General features: G+C 39.8%; 2 protein-coding genes across 5 annotated transcripts in view; one reads left to right on the top strand and one right to left on the bottom strand.

Annotated features, from left to right (window-relative positions):
- Positions 1–17,862, top strand: part of LOC126401683 (gamma-aminobutyric acid receptor subunit alpha-5-like) — a 92,633-nt gene that overhangs the window by 26,326 nt on the left and 48,445 nt on the right. The gene's annotated exons all lie outside the window — the stretch shown is intronic.
- LOC126401680 (gamma-aminobutyric acid receptor subunit beta-3-like) overlaps positions 1–17,862 on the bottom strand; it is an 80,434-nt gene that overhangs the window by 24,888 nt on the left and 37,684 nt on the right. For all 4 annotated transcript variants that reach the window (XM_050063072.1, XM_050063073.1, XM_050063074.1 and 1 more), the window contains 2 exons: positions 6,545–6,765; positions 2,344–2,426 (listed from right to left, as the gene is read on the bottom strand). In XM_050063072.1, the coding sequence (XP_049919029.1) occupies positions 2,344–2,426; positions 6,545–6,765 (304 nt within the window). The remainder of the gene's footprint in view (positions 1–2,343; positions 2,427–6,544; positions 6,766–17,862) is intronic.

The following is a 17,862-nucleotide window of genomic DNA, read 5'->3' as shown; positions in this document are numbered from 1 at the left end:
TGCAGCGTTGCTGATCATCCAACTGGGCTGTCATTTGGGAAGGAACACGTTTGAAGTTGTTTCCAAGAACCAGACGTTGCTTTGAAAAGCAAGTCAGTTAATAGGTTCAGTCGAGTTCATAAAAATGTCAAAAGATTTACAAAAATAGCTGACATTTCCTGTCTTTTTTATAATTCTAATGCAGAAGCTGCTAGCAAAAATATGAAGAGATCTTCAGTGTGCTCTCTGTGTTTGAGAAACTGGCAACATAGTTTAACAGGATCCATGTGTCTGATAATCCTAATCCTTGTTTCTGTATAATGGCTCCTATAGGTGTGGAGGGAGGTCTGTCTAAGAAAATAACCTCGTGATATGATCCTGGTCATTTCAGCTTGGGCTGGGAGACCACAGTGGACAGAGTTATGGAAAGTAGAGGTAGATATCATATAGATAGTTTGTAACAGTAAAGGCCATAGCTGCTGAAATTGATTGCCATAAGTGAACAATCTTATTAGGAACTGGATAACTTGAAAGGAACATCGAAGTCATATCAATAAATACTAGGGATGCACGATATATAGCGATAATGGCCGATAATGGGACATTTTTATAACTATGCATTATTCAGATAATTACAATTATAGCCAATTAATAGCGCAGAAAGTCCGAAGCAAGACTGCTTTCATTGACTTAACAAGGGCAGCATCTACACCCCTGACACAGTGGGTGGCGCTACATGTACCTTTAAACTTGGTTTAAACTTGAACAACTGCAGCACGCTGTCTAGAGGGCAAAATATGTTGCGGCGTGGACATCTTTCACAGTCCCAGAGGAAGACAACAGGATTCCGCGGAGGGTCTGATCTCCGACTGCCGGACACAGGTTAGACGCAGTGCTGAAGGACCTCCAGAGTGTTAGCATGAGCTAATTAGCAGCAGCGGCTTACATCCAACACCAAGCTTTTAAAAGGCTCGACTCTGTTGTTAAACCTAATAATAACCTGGTATATGACTGAAAAATACTGTATTTTCAAAATACTTTCTCAATGATTCATAACATAAAAAAAAAGACTCAATCAAAACCTTGTATGTGGCTTGAACGTGTATGAAATTCTGGAGGGCCTTTAATTTTAAACGAGGGCTTTTAATTTGAAACAGGAAGTGGCGACATTCATCCAGTCACAGACTAAAAGACTACATGTGTGTCTCAATTCAGGGGCTGCAGCCTTTTTAGGACATGGCTTTCACGGTCGACATCGGCCACGTCCCTTGAAGACCGCATCAACCATACCGAACAGTCTCCGAAATGAGACAGTCTGGTCTGCAGAGGATTTCCTGGTTGCATCACCATCAGTCGTTCTAGCCTCAACCCATTGGCGTTCCTCTTACATAGCAACCAGCTGCTCTTGACGAAAGATAGAGTAAGCTAGTAGGTTAGTTAGCCCTAAATCATGGACCCAGAGATTGTTATTATATATATATTTAATTTAATACTTTAGGAGATGATTCACTTTCGGAGACACTGCTGTTTGATATATTTCTGGCTGATGGACCGTTTTCAGGTAAACTTATTAAATTAAGATTGTTTCAGCTGTGTGCTTTTAGCTAATCGTGATGTTAGCAACAGTAACCATTAGCTCGTTAACTTAACTTAATATATAATCATCACCGGCGTGCAATGCATCTTGGGATAGGCCGGGCCACAAAGGATTCATCCGTTGCATCCTCCAAATTCTGGGAAAGAATTTGAAGGAGCCTTCGAAATGGGACAGCCTTGCTCACGCCGATGTGACGCAATCGGTCTTCAAATGCAACCTTCGAAGGCTGCAGCCCCTGAATTGAGACACAGCTGCTGTAGCGGTGGACCAGCTGTTGTAGACCAGCCAGAAATTCATGTAAATACACAGCCACACAGCAGAAGGGACCTGCTCTCTCTGGAGCTGTACCCAGTGGTCTATCGGAGCCAAGATCTGCTGGTAACAAAAGCGTGTAGAACATCCCATCTGCGCTGATTAATCGACCAAACCAATAAATCAGTCAACTTATAACTGAAACCATAGCACCCTGAGTGATTGATAAAGACTAGAAGTCATAAGATCTCACCCTTTCTTTTAAAATGCCTCTCAGAAGCCTCCTAATGTTCAAGGTACAATATTAAATCTGTGGAATACCCCTTTAATGTGAGCTGAAGACTTCTACCATTAATAATTGCCATTTAAAACAAATGCTGCAGACCTCAAAAGAAAAAACAGCCAGGTTTGATATTTCACTCGAACTGTAACGTTTCACATATGAGCTGGTTTCCCTCTGAGCCTGCACAGTGTGCTGATAGTCAGTGGTAAAGGCATTAGGTCTCTCTACTCACAGCTCTCTATCTCCAGAGTGCAGTTCTGTTCGTCCAGGGGATACCTCCTGAGATCCATCATACACGCTGCTGTTGTAGTTATCCTGAAAAAAGAAGACCAATGGGGGAAGAGAGGACACAGGAGAGAATATGTTAGACACTGTATGTGATTTATACAAATTGTATTGAGAGGAGAGTGGATGGGAAGGTAGAGAGGAAGGAAGGACGGACGGGGTGATTATCATATTTTCTGGTCCTTCAGAAACATTATTGTAAAAACAGCAAAACAGGTAAGTAGTTGCTTAACAAGGAAGCATAAGGAACTGTAGGAATACAATTAGATTTAAAGCACTTGACTGTGTCTTATCTTTAAAGCGAACTAAATGTCCATTTGTCTTTACTCCAAGTTTCTCAGGTTGTGTCAAATTACTGGAGACTATTGGCATTGTCATGTTAAAATAAGATTACGGCAACACCTCTGGGGTAAAATGCTGACTGTGTAACTGTATACATAATTATGCTATAGATCGCAGACAGACAAGCAGCCCTCGCTCTCGTATTTCAATCACTTCATGTCCCCCCGAACAAACCTGGCTCCCCTCCATGCAGTGATTAAGTGAAAATTTGTGCAAGTAAAAATCATATTAAGGCAACACATTCTGGCAGAGTTTACTGCCTGCTCATCTGAACTGGGTCATGAGGAGGTATTCCTTTGTTTATCAGATGTATGAGCTCAAACGGCTGATAATCAGACAGTTAAAATAAGCAGCAAAGTGAAATGCAAATTCAAAATGATTTAGGCTAAGTCTGCCCTGATTAAAAGCCGGCTGCTTGGCAGTTAGCCACTGGATGTCTTCATTCAGTTAAGACTCAGATGAGGCTGTGGAAACCCATTAGGTGATATTATTATACAGCTAAAATTACAACAACATAACGTTGGGTCTGCATGATATAGACGCATTGTAATTATTGTGACACAGTGCTTGGATTTACACTATATGACTGAGTTCCTTTTATACCATTATAGTATCTATGCACTTTGAAGCCTGTCTGTTACGTCACTTTTTCAGAAAATACACTTAAAACTGATGATCGCAACCTCAAAAAATCTTTGTGGACTGCAGATTATGGCGTCAAAAAGCATTAAATATCAAATAAGGCATCATAAAAAATAGATTATCTCATAAATAAATAGTGTAAAACATATAAATGAACCCATAAATTGGGAAATCATTGAATTAATTATTAAAACACAACTCATAATTATTAAATGTTCTTATTTCCAAAATAACAGTGCTTTATTCAGTGCTTTTTTCAATACCAGTCTTTTCAAGTCTTTTTTAATAACTTTCATTTCATAATGCCACTTTTTATCATATCATCTGTTATTTCATATTGTCACTTGTCATGACAGCTGTGTTCTCACAAGCTTGACAGCTGCAACAAATTAGTTAGCCCTGTTAAAGCAACCATGTCAAAGTATTTCTTAATAAACCAAGCAGAGGATGTCACTGTAAATTAAAGGAACACTTCACCTCAAAAAAGACCATTTCTATATCAATTACTAACCTTGGGGTTATGTTGAATTTGTAAAAAGAAAACTTTTTATCCGCATGCCTCCATGGTGAACGAATAATCCAAAAACAGAGAAAAGTCTCGATGAATCGAGGCCATAGGGGTCCACGTTTAACAAAACTATATCAAAACATCTTTTTACAAACTCTCACACATGTTTTACAGTGTAATCCAAGTCTCATTTATCCAGTTGTATGCTCAGTACCAAGACTTGGTAAGTGCAACTTAATGTAAGCCAGACTCAAACTGACACAGTAACACAAACTAACCAATCAAGGCAACTCCCATGTTCAGTGAGGCAAAATTATTGTTTTTGTCAATGGAGTCTGGCTTTGAAGAGAGCATAGATAACTTTCACTTTCTGTTATGTTTCGCATCAGAAAGGGTAGCACTTAGCATACGACTGGATAAATGAGACTCAGATTATACTGCACGAGTTTTGTGACTGTTTGTCAATGGATGTTTTGATATAGTTTTGCTGCAGTGAAACATGGACCCCAGTAACTTCAATTCATCAGGAATTTTATTTTTTTGTTCGCCATGAATGTATTCCTTTAACACAGTACACAGATAATGCAACAAATTCCGCACATCTAGCTAACGAGAGCGTGGGGTTGTGAGCTTGGATTTGCATCAAAGTAAAGACCCGTGCTGTGTCTCAAATCGCGTACTTCTGTACTTTCACTTAATATTTTGAGTGCATAAGTGCGTTCACATTGAGAAGTATGGAAAAATGCAGTGCACAATGAGTACCCGGATGGTGCACTCAAAACGGTCAAGAAGTTGAGTGTGGAACTATGGACACTTCTCGCCCTCAATAGCCGCCATCTTGGCTACGTAGCGGAAGGGGAGGGACCACTTTTCAAACTGGAAATAGCGGCCGAGGACTGTGTGACCGTGAACGTCGCTGCATTGTACAAATATGTGTTTGTGGCAGTAAGCACCACTATACTGTTGTTGGGTATAAGCCAGCAGTATGTTTATTGGGTTAATTTAGCAGTCAAGCCAGCAGTATGTTTATTGGGTTAATTTAGCAGTCTGTAATGATTTGGTACCACCAACGATAACATGAATGCTAATGCTAGTTTGCTAACTAGCTAATTTGCGGTCGTCATTTCCGCTGAGTGCACATTACACAACGGCCGTGTTTGGTTTGAGACAACACTACCCTGTGGAAATTTGCGCACTACGTCAAGAAGTACATAGTGCACATAGTATACTACATGGAAGTGTACTGACGGAAGTATGTGATTTGAGACACAGCACCAGTGTTAGCAACAGTGGCTAACATTAGCTTGTTGATTTAGAGTTACCTCAGCTGTGTGTTAATTAAAGATGTTCGGGAAAGATGTTATGTTAGGGGAAAGAAACACAACTCTGTCGCTCTAGCCAACCAGAGCTAGCTAGCAGTTCGCTAGCTGGCTAGCCATGCGCATGTAGCTAGCAGCTAGGTGGTAACTCCACTGTTATCAAAATACAAATATACAAATACAAATTGGCAGTATATAAAGTGAGAATTAAACATTTAAACACACCAGAAAACATATAGTATGAATAAAAATCAATGTGGTATTTTTCACAATTTTCTGCCACTTTATAAAGTAAACGATTAATTAATTTGGAAAATAATCATTAGTTGCAGCCCTAATTACGAGCACACATAAATATACAGAGTGCCCTCTTTAATACCATGATAGGAATTTGCATTCAGCATGTTCCTCAGCCTTACCTGACATACATTTATTTAACAGCTCATATCACAAACACCAAGTCACACATCTCCCTCTGCCTTTGATCTCTTGAAAGCACTGAGAGGTCTATAAGTAGCCCACAAGGCTAAGTGCTATGAACTCCACTTGCATAATCAAGCATGGCTGTATGACTGTAAAATATGAACACTGACGGATACAAACACAAGCATGCAAGTGCCCGCGCAAACACACACCCACAAACACACACACTCTTCGCTCTGCACTCGAATAATTCAAAGCATGCATCCATATTCATAGGTCACACTAACTCTTCTGAACCTGCCTGTCGAAAAGATCAATGGAAATTCAAAACAAGGGCTTTATGAAACAAATATCAAACAACAGCTGCGAGCTAAACATTGCATTAATGCACCATCTAACCTGTTCATACTTCCTTTCATGGGTGATCTCTGACTGCACCCTCCCTCCCTTTAAAAATCAAATGCCGGGGTGCCCTTGAGCACGACACTTAATCCTCTGGCTGCTCGGCGGGCAGCAGCAGAAAACTGCCAAGTACTCAGCATGGGCAACTGTGGTGCTGTAATAGGGCTTTAAACACACAGCATTAACATGACACTGGGAAACATCTGAGAACACTTTCTGACCCTGAGCTTCACTTTGTTGCCTGTTGTGGGGAGTGCTGCTCATTTGCATGGCCCAGAAATTGCACATTAGGACTCTAACAACATAATTAAAGTCACTTCCTGCACTATATGTGGAAACACAACAAATAGTTACATATAGAAGCAGTTTAGATGTGCACAAATCCCATGAAAAAACCCAAACCAACAATGCCTTACACCATCTCTCAGCACTCAATAGGTTTTGGGCTATAATGGAGGGCAAAATGGGGGCAAATAGGGGGAGGCCTGGGTGGAGTGTAAAGCAGAACTCACCTGAGGCCGTAGAGAACGGTTCCGTCCGGATGCAGGCGAATCATACGGTTTTTGACGGTGACTCCGTGGACAAAAGACTTCTTGTCATTGAGGAAGTAGGTGTCAGGGACCCAGAGCTGGTCGGCAACCCTGTTATCCAGAGTCAAGTTGAGGGGGATTCCTATGTAGGCGAGACGCTTGTCCCTCCAGTACTGCTGGAAATACATGGTCAATGTGTAGTCCTATGGAGACAAGCACAGGAAAAAGGACAATAAAGTTAGGTCACATCTTATACTTCCTGATTTTTTAAATTTTAATCACATTATATGGATAGTTAAGATTTTACCGCATTGACCAAGCTGCTGCAGTCCTCACAAGCAAATAATCAACAGAACTGAAATATTAATTCTGTTTATCCCCCAATGTTATTGCTCCTAATATTTCTATGACATGACACAGCATCTACAAGCTGGACGGAGAGTGGGCCAACTGGTCCACTCGCTGCAGCCAAATTCTCACAAGTGCCTTTGCCCTCCCTTCTGGAATACAGTAACCCATAAAGTAATGTGCCATTGTACAACAAGCGCGTGGGCAGGCTGACTCATAGAGCTGCAGCTTCAGTGGAAATTTTCAAAGAAAATTTCACCTAATACATCAAGAGTAGTGTATTCCCAGTGATTCACAAAGGCTCACAGTTGAACTGTAACGGTGCCCAAAAGCTTCTTAAACATATGTTGCCTTTCATTTCATTCAAAAAGGGTTGACTCTTGAGATTCACAGGACTTTGACAACACAGCAAATTATTGTCAGCTGTTTTTTTTTAAATGTAGAATTCTTGTATGCAAGCTACTGTTGTTTTTCTCTCAACAGGGGACCCAAATGGAAATATATGCTTTAAGTAATATTGTGCTATCCTCTGAGGTTGCACGTAATTTGTTAGTCTAATAGGCATTTCCCCATATGCTATCAAAAATAGTCAATCCAGAAGGACAATTTGCAGTGTATAAGAGCTTTGGAGTTATTTTACTTCCTGTAAATGAATTCTTATCTGTATTAGCTGGTTGGTAAAGTTGGTCTGTGTAACCCTTGAATTAAAAACTAAAACATTCCTCATCTTACAAATGAAACACTCAACTGATAAGCATCAAAACACAGCCTTGTTTAATTAAATACAGTCAAAAGTTTTGCCACTCCAGCCTTACTCAGTCTGGTAGCTAATTTTAGCTAACGTTAGCAAACTTGGACTTTGCAGCGTAACTGACATCATTTAATCAATTCACTGACTTGATGACTCTTCTTACTTATTACTGCTACTATGCAACTGTTCCATTATACATTAGCGTTACCCATTATCCCATAATAACCAGTTGTTGAGCAAAGGTTAAACAGGCTCATTTAAACAGATGGATCTTTTTTTTGTATGGGTACTGCTTTCTTTTCTTTTTTTTCCTTTTTGGTTTCTAATTTGTTGTGGTAACCATGTTCTGGATCTTGAGTCATGACTATTCCCATGAATAATTAATCTATCAATTATTTTTTGCCATGCTAGCGGCGGTCTGTCTGTTCTGTAGGGTGTGGATACCTGACGAGTCGGGCTGGGTTTTGGATAAGAAATAAGACATTTTGCTCGGGTTCGGTCCACTTGACATGCTGCTGTGTTGTGCTATGACCTATTCAAGTGCTGGAATTTGTTATCTACATGACAACACTTGAACGCAACACAGGCCAATAGTTCCATTTCAGGCAAGACGCGGTAAATATTCGCAGAACTAATGGAAAAAAAAGCTGTAACCAAGATAACAATAACTTTTTCAGGTAAAAAACTGCATCGAGCTCGGGTTGGGTTCAGACTTAGAAATCAGGAAGTCTGTGGGGGTCGGGCCAGGCTCGTTTATAACTGTCTCGGACTCGGGTCGGGTTTAGTCAGGAAAATGCAGCCCTACTGTCCTGGATAACTAATAACATTCCTATCAAACTCAGCTTTATTTTGTGTTAAGTCGTAATTAGCAAATGCTAACATGCAAAAGGTCTAAACTAAAATGGTAAGCATAGTAAATATTATCTTCTCAGCTTCAGCATTTATTTATTTAACTAAAACTTCAACAGGACCAATTATGGTTTAAAACATAAAGCTACAACCCAGTGCATTAAATGATGATATTTAAGATACGCTAGCTCTGTCACTGTTAGCATGTTAGCATGCTAAGTACAGCCTCACAGAGCCTTATGTATAGCTGTAGACTCGTTCTGATGAAATTATTGTTTAGTGTTTTAGACCAAGTAGAGAAAAAAAGTAGGAAAAAAAATCTCAATATACTGGTCCTTAAAATTATGTCTTTTTTATCACTTAATTTGAAATCTCAACAATACTTAGTTACTGATAACATAATGGAGCAGAAAAAGCAATAAACTACAGTTAATCAGATCTCAAAGGCTCCTAATGTAAGATTAATTATGTGTTGAACTATTAATCTTTAGTTACTCTGCTGAGCTCAAACTACATTTTACAAATGGGCTTCACAAATGAGTTAATTATTGGTTTTCTTTTAAACCACTTAAGTGTTTGCAAACATGTAAGATTTGGATAGTCCTTGTATCTGGCTGAGTAACAAAGCCTTGCCATCTGGCACCTAAGCCAAATAAGCATTGGCAAGACGCACTTAAATCCAGCCATGAGGATACTATTAGTTCTGGGATATCAAGCATTTTTAGGACGGTTGTGTAAGTTTAAAAAAAAATAGGACGGTAAAGCAAGTACATGTTTTTGTTTTGCTTGATTCAAGTAGTATTTGACCAGAGCAGAAGCAGCAGCGGAGATAGAGAACAGAACCCCTCCCTCCCTCCTTCCACATCACATAATCCACTTACCCAAGCTAACAGTCTCTCTTCTCTATTTCTGTTTTTCTCTCAGTCTGTCTGCACCTCTCCCTCTCTCCCTCTCTCTGTTTCTCTCTCGGGGCATTGCCATGATCTCCCCTCTGCCCGCTGTGGCGTTGAAATGAAACCAGCCCGCACCAATCTGGCACTGGCAAAGGCGAACATGTCCGTTGGTGCTGCGGATTTCAGGTTTACACCAAACACAAATAAAAATGAAGATTAAAACAGCCACTGCAATGAGCGAGGCTTCCCAAAAATGTTATGTAACTGAAATAGTTTTGTCTCAATACTGTGTTAGTGAAGCTTAGAACACACTTGAGGTTTTGCATTTGCATGAGATAACTGAAGAATAGGATGAAATAAAATTATGACTGCATGATTATTCATTCCTTTGTTTTTTTTTAATACTTAAATTCAGTGAACCTGTTTTATTTTCAGTATTGGTTAGCACACAGAGATGTGAACAGAGAAGATCTTAGTCAGCACAGGATACAGATTGGTCACCCAGCATGAGAAGGAAAGCTGATTGGCACTGAGCCATGAATGTATAGTGATGGATCTGTGCCCTGTTTGGTATCTGCAGCCCCCAAAACCATTCTGGTTGTGGCTAAATATGACCATAAAATAAATAAATATCCAAATGAAATCTTTAATCTCAGCACAAATCAACAAGTTTGAGCAAAAATATGTAAAATTCTCAGTTTCCAGCTTCTCAAATGGGAGGATTTTCCACTTTACTCTCTTTAATATCTTTGTAAATTTTATATATTTGGTTTTTGGACTGTTGTTGGGACAAAACAAGCAATTTTAAGATGTCATCAAGGGTTCTGGGAAATTGTGCTGGCCATTTTTCACAACCCTTAGTTGTTTTTAAATGTTTGATCAATAGAAAAAAAAAATCAATGGATTCATCAATAATGAAAATGATCATTAGTTGCAGCCCTCGAGGTGTGTGTGGCAGACAGTGTCTTTCATTAAAATCCCATCGGTCATTTTACCCATTAGTGATAAGGACACACTGCAGAATAACCAGCGTGTTTTGAGTTGACCATGTTGTAATGTTTGATGTTAGGAATTGACGAGCATAACTCTGATGATGTCATCACAGCGTGGGCTTTAGGCTTAAATTTTGTAACAGACACCCTGGCAGACAAACTGGCATTTGCTTGTCCCTTTAATTATTGGAACTGGAATACTAAATGGCCGGAGTAGCCCTTTAATTACTGATTCTACTTAGCATGTGAAAACAGCTGTATAATATCCTCTGTGCCTCTGGAGCTGTTCAGAGTCCCTGATGTCATCAGGTTCAACTCATGTTAAGTTTAACACTATGGAACAATTTCACAGGGAGCTTGGGTTGAAGGAAGGGGGACTAATGAAAGATGCTATTGAACTGCATTATGGGAAATGTAGGAGGCCCCTTTGGAACTTGACTATTAAGTCAGAATGTCACTGCTTCTGTTATGACCGTCGTTTTTATAAAATCTATCCCTCTGTAACTTTATGGTAGTGCAATCACAGATGATCATGGTGGTCAACATCTTGGATTTTTGGAGCTAGAAGTGACCCTATTTGAACGAGAGGGTGGAGCTAACCCTAATGCTAGCGGCTAGCTTAGTTAGCACGGTGCATTTACAGCTATGGTTAGCTGTGATAATACTCATTTTCGCTGTTGAAAAACATGCTTGAAAGCATAACAACAAAATGTGCATACTAGAAAATTGAATATCTGACTCCTTAGAGGGTCATTCAGCACAACCAAATGCAGCAAAGTCACAATATAAACTCAATATCTCACTGGAAACAAATCTAAAATGTCAGTAAAATAAATCATATTGCTGACATCACAGTACTGAGTAAAGTTTAGAAAGAACAAAGAACACAGACATCAAGCAGCATTTCTACTCAGTGTTTGTGTGTCTCTGTGTGCATAACAGTGGTGCAGCCGCCAGGATGCACAGACAGCAAATGTAAAAAGTAAGCTAACAGTTACAGATAAAACTGTAGTCTTTAATAATTTAGCGCCAGGCCCCACCAGCAAGTTTAAAGGTGTTAAAGCTTCACACAGATGTGGAAAAAGGATACATTAAAAGATCAATCTCTGATTTTATGAATCGATATCCAGCCATTGAAATAATGAATATAATAAATCAAAGTAACGTAGGAAGGATCTATTTGAAGTACTAACACAGTTGAGTCCTTCAAAAATGTTGTAAGATCTGTACTACTTCAGTTGATATTATGCTCCAATAGTGCATCTGTGTTTAATAAAAGTGTCACGCCATAGAAAACTGATGGGACTGATCATAATTAAGCTGCATGTGTGGTCTGTTGTTTTAACGGCACTTAATAGGTTCTTGAAAGTGCCACAGTGCACATGGAGTGGGAGGAAGTGGGGTCAACAGGGGCCCAACAGCTCTGTATGCAGCTCTCCCAGGTTAAATCTGCTACGACAGAGCAGGGACTACCTTTTTGATTCCACTGGATCAGCTCTGGTGGATGAATACGTCATTCCTCACAATATATAAATAAAATAACTTCTTCCTCTGAGTAAGGGAGATTACCAGTGATAGCATGGAGTGTTTCTGTTCCTTATAAGAATATAGATCTTTGTCAGTTTCCAGGATTGTATGACAGACAGGCCACTGAGTGTCATCAGTCATTGTCTCATTAAAGTGGTCAATTTGGATTGATCACAGCATGTGGTGTAAATTAAATCTGCAGTAAGACTGAGTGCAGTTGAGTTGCCCCCCTCCTCTCCTCCATCACCACTGGAACTCAACCCTCCATCAATCCCTACAAGTGACTAATGTCTTTCACACTGCCTTGTTTTGACCCTTATCACATCACTTCTCCTTGCCCTCCCTCTCCCCTGAGCGGTATCTCGCTTTGGGTATGGATTTCCATCTCCCGCCAGTGTGTCAGCAGGTGGGCAGCGCAGCAGGCGGCTACAGCGCACACGCCTCGTAATACATAAATGATTCAAATTAACCATGTAGCCTGTACAAACACGCGGCCGAGGAATCCTCATCAATATTGCATGGAGACAATCAAATTGAATTTCAGATGAGTGCAGCTTTGCAGCATACCTGCCCTGGAACCTGAGGGAGGTGGGCTAAGATTTTCTATGAACTAGGACTATGGATTATGAATTATTGACAACTCTCTCATCTCCCCCAATGCGCGAATTCACAATACACACAGCTTTACCACTGCTGTTTGCTTATTAGCATGTGTTTTCAGCAGAGATAATTCCAGTGACCAGTGGAAATGATTTCCAGCAAGCTTCAATTATTCAATTAACTCGACTGGATAATCACTTTTATTCAGGGTGTGTGAGAATTCAGATAAGCAGAGTTTTGGCTGTGAACTGACCCATATTCAATTTAATCTCTCCCTCTCTCTGCAGTGCTAGCATACTGACTGCTATGTCGTGATACCACCAGTATCTAGGAAATATCCTGCTAACATTGTTTGTCACATGGCATATGCTCTCCGTCCCCGGCATATGCTGCGACGAACTCGTCATCATCGGCTGCAGCACAATGGTAGTGAATGGGAAAACGTGTGAATAAACTGGAATCATCATTACATCTGACACACATTGAAGGCGCTCCGCTCAACAGCAGCATGAAAAATAAATGACAAAAAGCTCTGCAAGTTTTTCCCCCGGATAAACTTCACATCTTGGAGGGAAAAAACGCTGGTACGATATGTAATCACTGTGTACTCCATATGAACCCACGTTCAAGTAAAGCAATTTGAGTCACTTCAATGTAATTTCGGAGCCCTCCCTCGGGAAGGCCCTGAGGCGGTATATCACCGCAGTGCGGGGGAATCCCTCAGTGACTTCCTTCCCCCTCCTTCTGCTGCTATAGAATGGTAAAAATAGCACTGTCCCTTATTGAGAGCAAACACAGGGAGGTGATTGAATTGGGCTTTTTCCTCCAAATGACAGTGCTGGCCTTCCTTATATAGGATCATTTCCTCACTGTCTAATATATCATGATGTATTGCCTCATAACAAGGTAACAGGGAGAGAGAAAGACAGGGAGCAAACAATGGTAAATGTACAAATAAAACATTTCCTCTTATAGGAACAGAACCACTGTGACACTGCAGTACACAGAGCTGTACACTGTCCTTTTATGTATTTATTGGTACATATCACATCCTTTCCCTTGAAGGTTGTCCATAAGAATTAGCCTTTTTCTCATAAAACTATAAGAAACCAATGAATTCATCAATGTAGCCTGCTATTTTGGACATTATTTGCCCCATTTTTGGGTTGGCCTTTCGAAAAATGCAAAGCATAGGATGTTTTTTTAATCAAATGGTCCCAAAAGTGTGTCGTTTGCTTAAATAATAGTTGCAGTTACCGAAGGCACAGCTCGAGGGTCAAAACAGATCTCAGAGGTCTTTTGTTCAGGAAGTCGCCAAAGATTAGGTATCATCCAACAAGACATAATAAAAGTAGCAACACTATAGTGTAGTTATTTTTTGGACAAGAGTAATTCTTCTTAGGTCTAGGAGCCTAAAAAAACTCCCAAGAACCCCTCTTTTTGTTGTGTCTATACCGCAAGAAGTAGGAACGATCGTAGTTATCAGAACGTCGGAGATTTTAGAGAAGGTACTCTGGCAGCTCAAGGGAAACCATGAGTGACATAAGTGTTCGATGACTGGTCGAATTAAAAACCTGTTAACTGTGTTAACAGGCAACAAAAAACTCAAACAACAGCTTGTAACAAACAAATGCAATAAAACACTGACAAATGGACCGACAGTGAAGTATAGATTTACTGAGCATATATGTGACAGTGGAAATACAACACTATTTTGCCTCGTCAAAGTGACAGTGATGTGCTATACTAACTGCCAGGTCTTACTGGCACTGTGAATGTAAATAGAAAAGAGGCCCTTGAAGGTGTATAGTTCTCATGGAGCTCCCAAGTGCACAGTTTGTCTCAGGGAGCCCCTAGAACTGAACAATTCATTGGCATTCAACAGTCACCCTCTTATGAACAGGTGGAGTTAATGAGGATGAAGGTAGCAATTAACAGGTATTTAAGAGAGTTTGCTGAATCTGATTTGTATGAACAAGCCTCATACGAGTGATACTTAGCATAAGGAAGCAAGAATGTTTTTGCATGATGAAAGACTATCTGATTGTGTTCCACTTTCCTCAGAGCCTACCACTACCACAGTTACTTCTGTTGTTCCATCATCTGCCCTTTCTATTACTGGGGATAAACTTACAGTGGCACTCTCTGGTAACTGGGGATGGCTGCTGACAGGTACTTGAGATAACAAAACAGCTATCCTCTTCCTGTCATGATTGTGCAATGGCTGATGTATTTCTTTTGTGCAGTAAATTGAGCCTTAATTGTCATTTTCACGGGTTTAGGGCAAATAAAGTTCCAGAGGCAAGGTTGAGGCAACTTAAGATACTTACTTTACATTATGTTACGTACTTAACCGAAAGTTATACAAGTTATGTTTAGGGCAAGTTAAGTAATGTAGGTCAGGTTTAGGCAAGTAAAGATATGTAGGTTAGGTTTAGGCAAGTAAAGTTACTTACTTTATGTTATTTTACATACTTAACATAAAGTTATATTAATTATGTTTAGGACAAATTAAGTTACGCAGGTTAGGTTAGGGCAAGTTAAGCTACGTGGGTTGGGTTTAGGCAAGTTAAGTTACTTATTTAAAGTTATGTTACGTACTTAACGTAAAGTTATATAGGTTATGTAAAGGGCAAGTAAAGTTATGTAGGTTATGTAAAGGGCAAGTAAAGTTATGTAGGTTAGGTTTCGGCAAGTCACTTACTTAATGTTATGTTATGCACTTAACGTAAAGTTATATAGGTTATGTAAAGGGCGAGTAAAGTTTTATATAGGTTATGTAAAGGGCAAGTAAAGTTATGTAGGTTAGGTTTCGGCAAGTCACTTACTTAATGTTATGTTACGTAGTTAACTTAAGTTATATAGGTTATGTAAAGGTCAAGTAAAGTTATGTAGGTTAGGTTTAGACAAGTCACTTACTTAACGTTATGTTTAGGGTAAGTAAAGTTACATAGGTTAGGTTAAGGCAAGTAAAGTTACATAGATGAGGTTTAGGCAAGTTAAGTTACATAAGGTTTAGGCAAGTTAATTTAGTTAAAATTATGTTACGTATTTAACATCAATTTATATAGATTATTTTTAGGGCAAGTTAAGTCACGTGGGTTGGGTTTAAGCAAGTTAAGTTACTTATTTAAAGTTATCTTACATACTTAAAGTAAAGTTATATAGGTTATGTAAAGGGCAAGTAAAGTTATGTAGGTTAGGTTTCGGCAAGTCACTTACTTAATGTTATGTTATGCACTTAATGTAAAGTAACATAGCTTAGATTAAGGCAAGTACAGTTATGTGGGTTCAGTTTTAGAAAAGAAACATGATTGGATTTTGTCATGTTACATACTTTATGTAAAGTTACATTCTTAAAGTGACATACTTAATGTAAAGTTACTTAGGTTAGGAAATAAATACATAGGTTTAGGAAATGAGACATGGTGATGACGTACCTAAAAATAACTCAAAGTTCACTTGGTTTCACAAGGTCCCACACCGAACACATCTCCTGGGGAAAAGTCCTTGGTTTGTTTGACACATTCAACACCCCAATCTCCCTCCTTACATGTGCTTTCACTCTTTATACGACTACCTTCTTTACTCCTGTCAGCACATTGGACATGCAATCGCAGCCTTCCCGATTGCATTGGTTATACCCAAATTACTGGCTCATGCTTATGTGGATTACATTTAAATGGTGGTGCATTACTTTTCGTAGGTATACATAGGAACAGTGTATGAGATCAGTCTGTCCTGAACATCCCTCTAACCACATTTCATGCATCTCCTTACAAATCACTCTGTAGTAAAGGCATAAAAATGCCAAAAAAATCCCAACTCAGTAATGATATAAAAATCAAGCTAAATATGGAAGACTTAATTTCTCCTGACCTTTTCCTTTAAGCCTTCAAATCAGAAATAAACAGGGGCATAGTGTACTTTTATTTTATTGCTGCAGGGGTCTTTTCTCTCCTTCGTAAACCTCATAGATCTTCCCTATCCATTACAGTTAGTGGAATCATACTGTTGACTGATGACCTTTTCAGTCATCCCATCATAAATCCAGTTCATAGTTTACCTGCCCCTTTTTATTTGCTACAACATAACGGCTTCTTGAGTGGCACTGAGAGAGGAAATGAGGCCGGCGCCTGTCAATTTTAGAATCCCCAGACCGAGACGTGCAATGTCTTAAAGGTGTATGCAGCTCAGAGCGAGGCTAATATCATGACGGGGCTGTAGAGTTAGAATCGGTAGAGCAGGCTATCCCCCCTGCAAATCACGCGTCCTTTCGGTTGCTTGACACTGCAAACCACAACGCGCCCGCTCTGCTTACTCTAAATCTTAGTGATCATCACTTCATCCTACAGTGCGCTCTCTCCTGAGGCCAATTACATTCCATCAGGCAGGAAGCCGGATGCCAGATAAAAGACATGGGGGTATATTAAGCTACACTCAGAGCACACAGAAAAGATATGCTCTTTTTGCATTGCTGGAAGACCCATATAAGATAATTAGGGTGACATAGATTGTGCAAGATTTCTTTATGCTGTATATTGTTGTGGTTACCTTGGTGATTGTGGCATCGCCAGGGTCAGACCAGGTTGCTAATGAAGTCACCCTGCTGTCATTCAGCAGAAATCTAGATGTAGACATGCATTTAAATAACCTGATGAATAGTCAAATCAATGGGGAGCTACTTTATGGGTTTGTTGTGTTACACTCGAACAAACAAACCAGGCAGCAGGAACATTTGGAGAAACAGAGATGGAGAGATCTTTTCACCTCTCCATAATGACAGATTTTTTTTTCCTTTTTGACGCCCACACACAGCCGTGGGCGTATGGATGACTAGTTCTATCAGCCTGTTACCGACTGTGCCGACTCTGACCATTCCCCTGTGCGAGGAGCGCTACCTTCATTGTAATTTAATTCCTCCAAATTATGATGACTTTCACGAGGCACAGATAATGGGCCGGGATAAAGGCCTTGATAGCTCTTAGTGCAACAGAGAATCACGCCTGTTTGTCCATTTCTGCAGGAGGAGGTTGTGATAATGAAAACACACCCACACACAGTGCCCTTATTATGCACTTAAACTTTCTTAATAGGAATATCGCAAAACATTTGAAATGCAGGCAAACACTGAGCTGCAGTAAATCCAGTTGATACTTTCATTTCCACCTCCAAACATAACATTAAACCAATTGTCTGATACCAAAAAAGCCTTTTCAAAACTCCCCTCACAGCACTAACAAATGACACATTTTTTGTGAGTGATCCATTCCTAAGTGTACAACTAGTTTCCAAGTAAGCACTGCCTCAGCACACACATAATCTATTTTGCCTTGCTCT

Source organism: Epinephelus moara, chromosome 15 (assembly GCF_006386435.1).
Source record: "Epinephelus moara isolate mb chromosome 15, YSFRI_EMoa_1.0, whole genome shotgun sequence".
In the NCBI taxonomy this organism is placed as follows: Eukaryota; Metazoa; Chordata; class Actinopteri; order Perciformes; family Serranidae; genus Epinephelus; species Epinephelus moara.
Note: the sequence above shows the minus strand (reverse complement) of the source record. Positions and strands in the feature narration are given on the sequence as shown.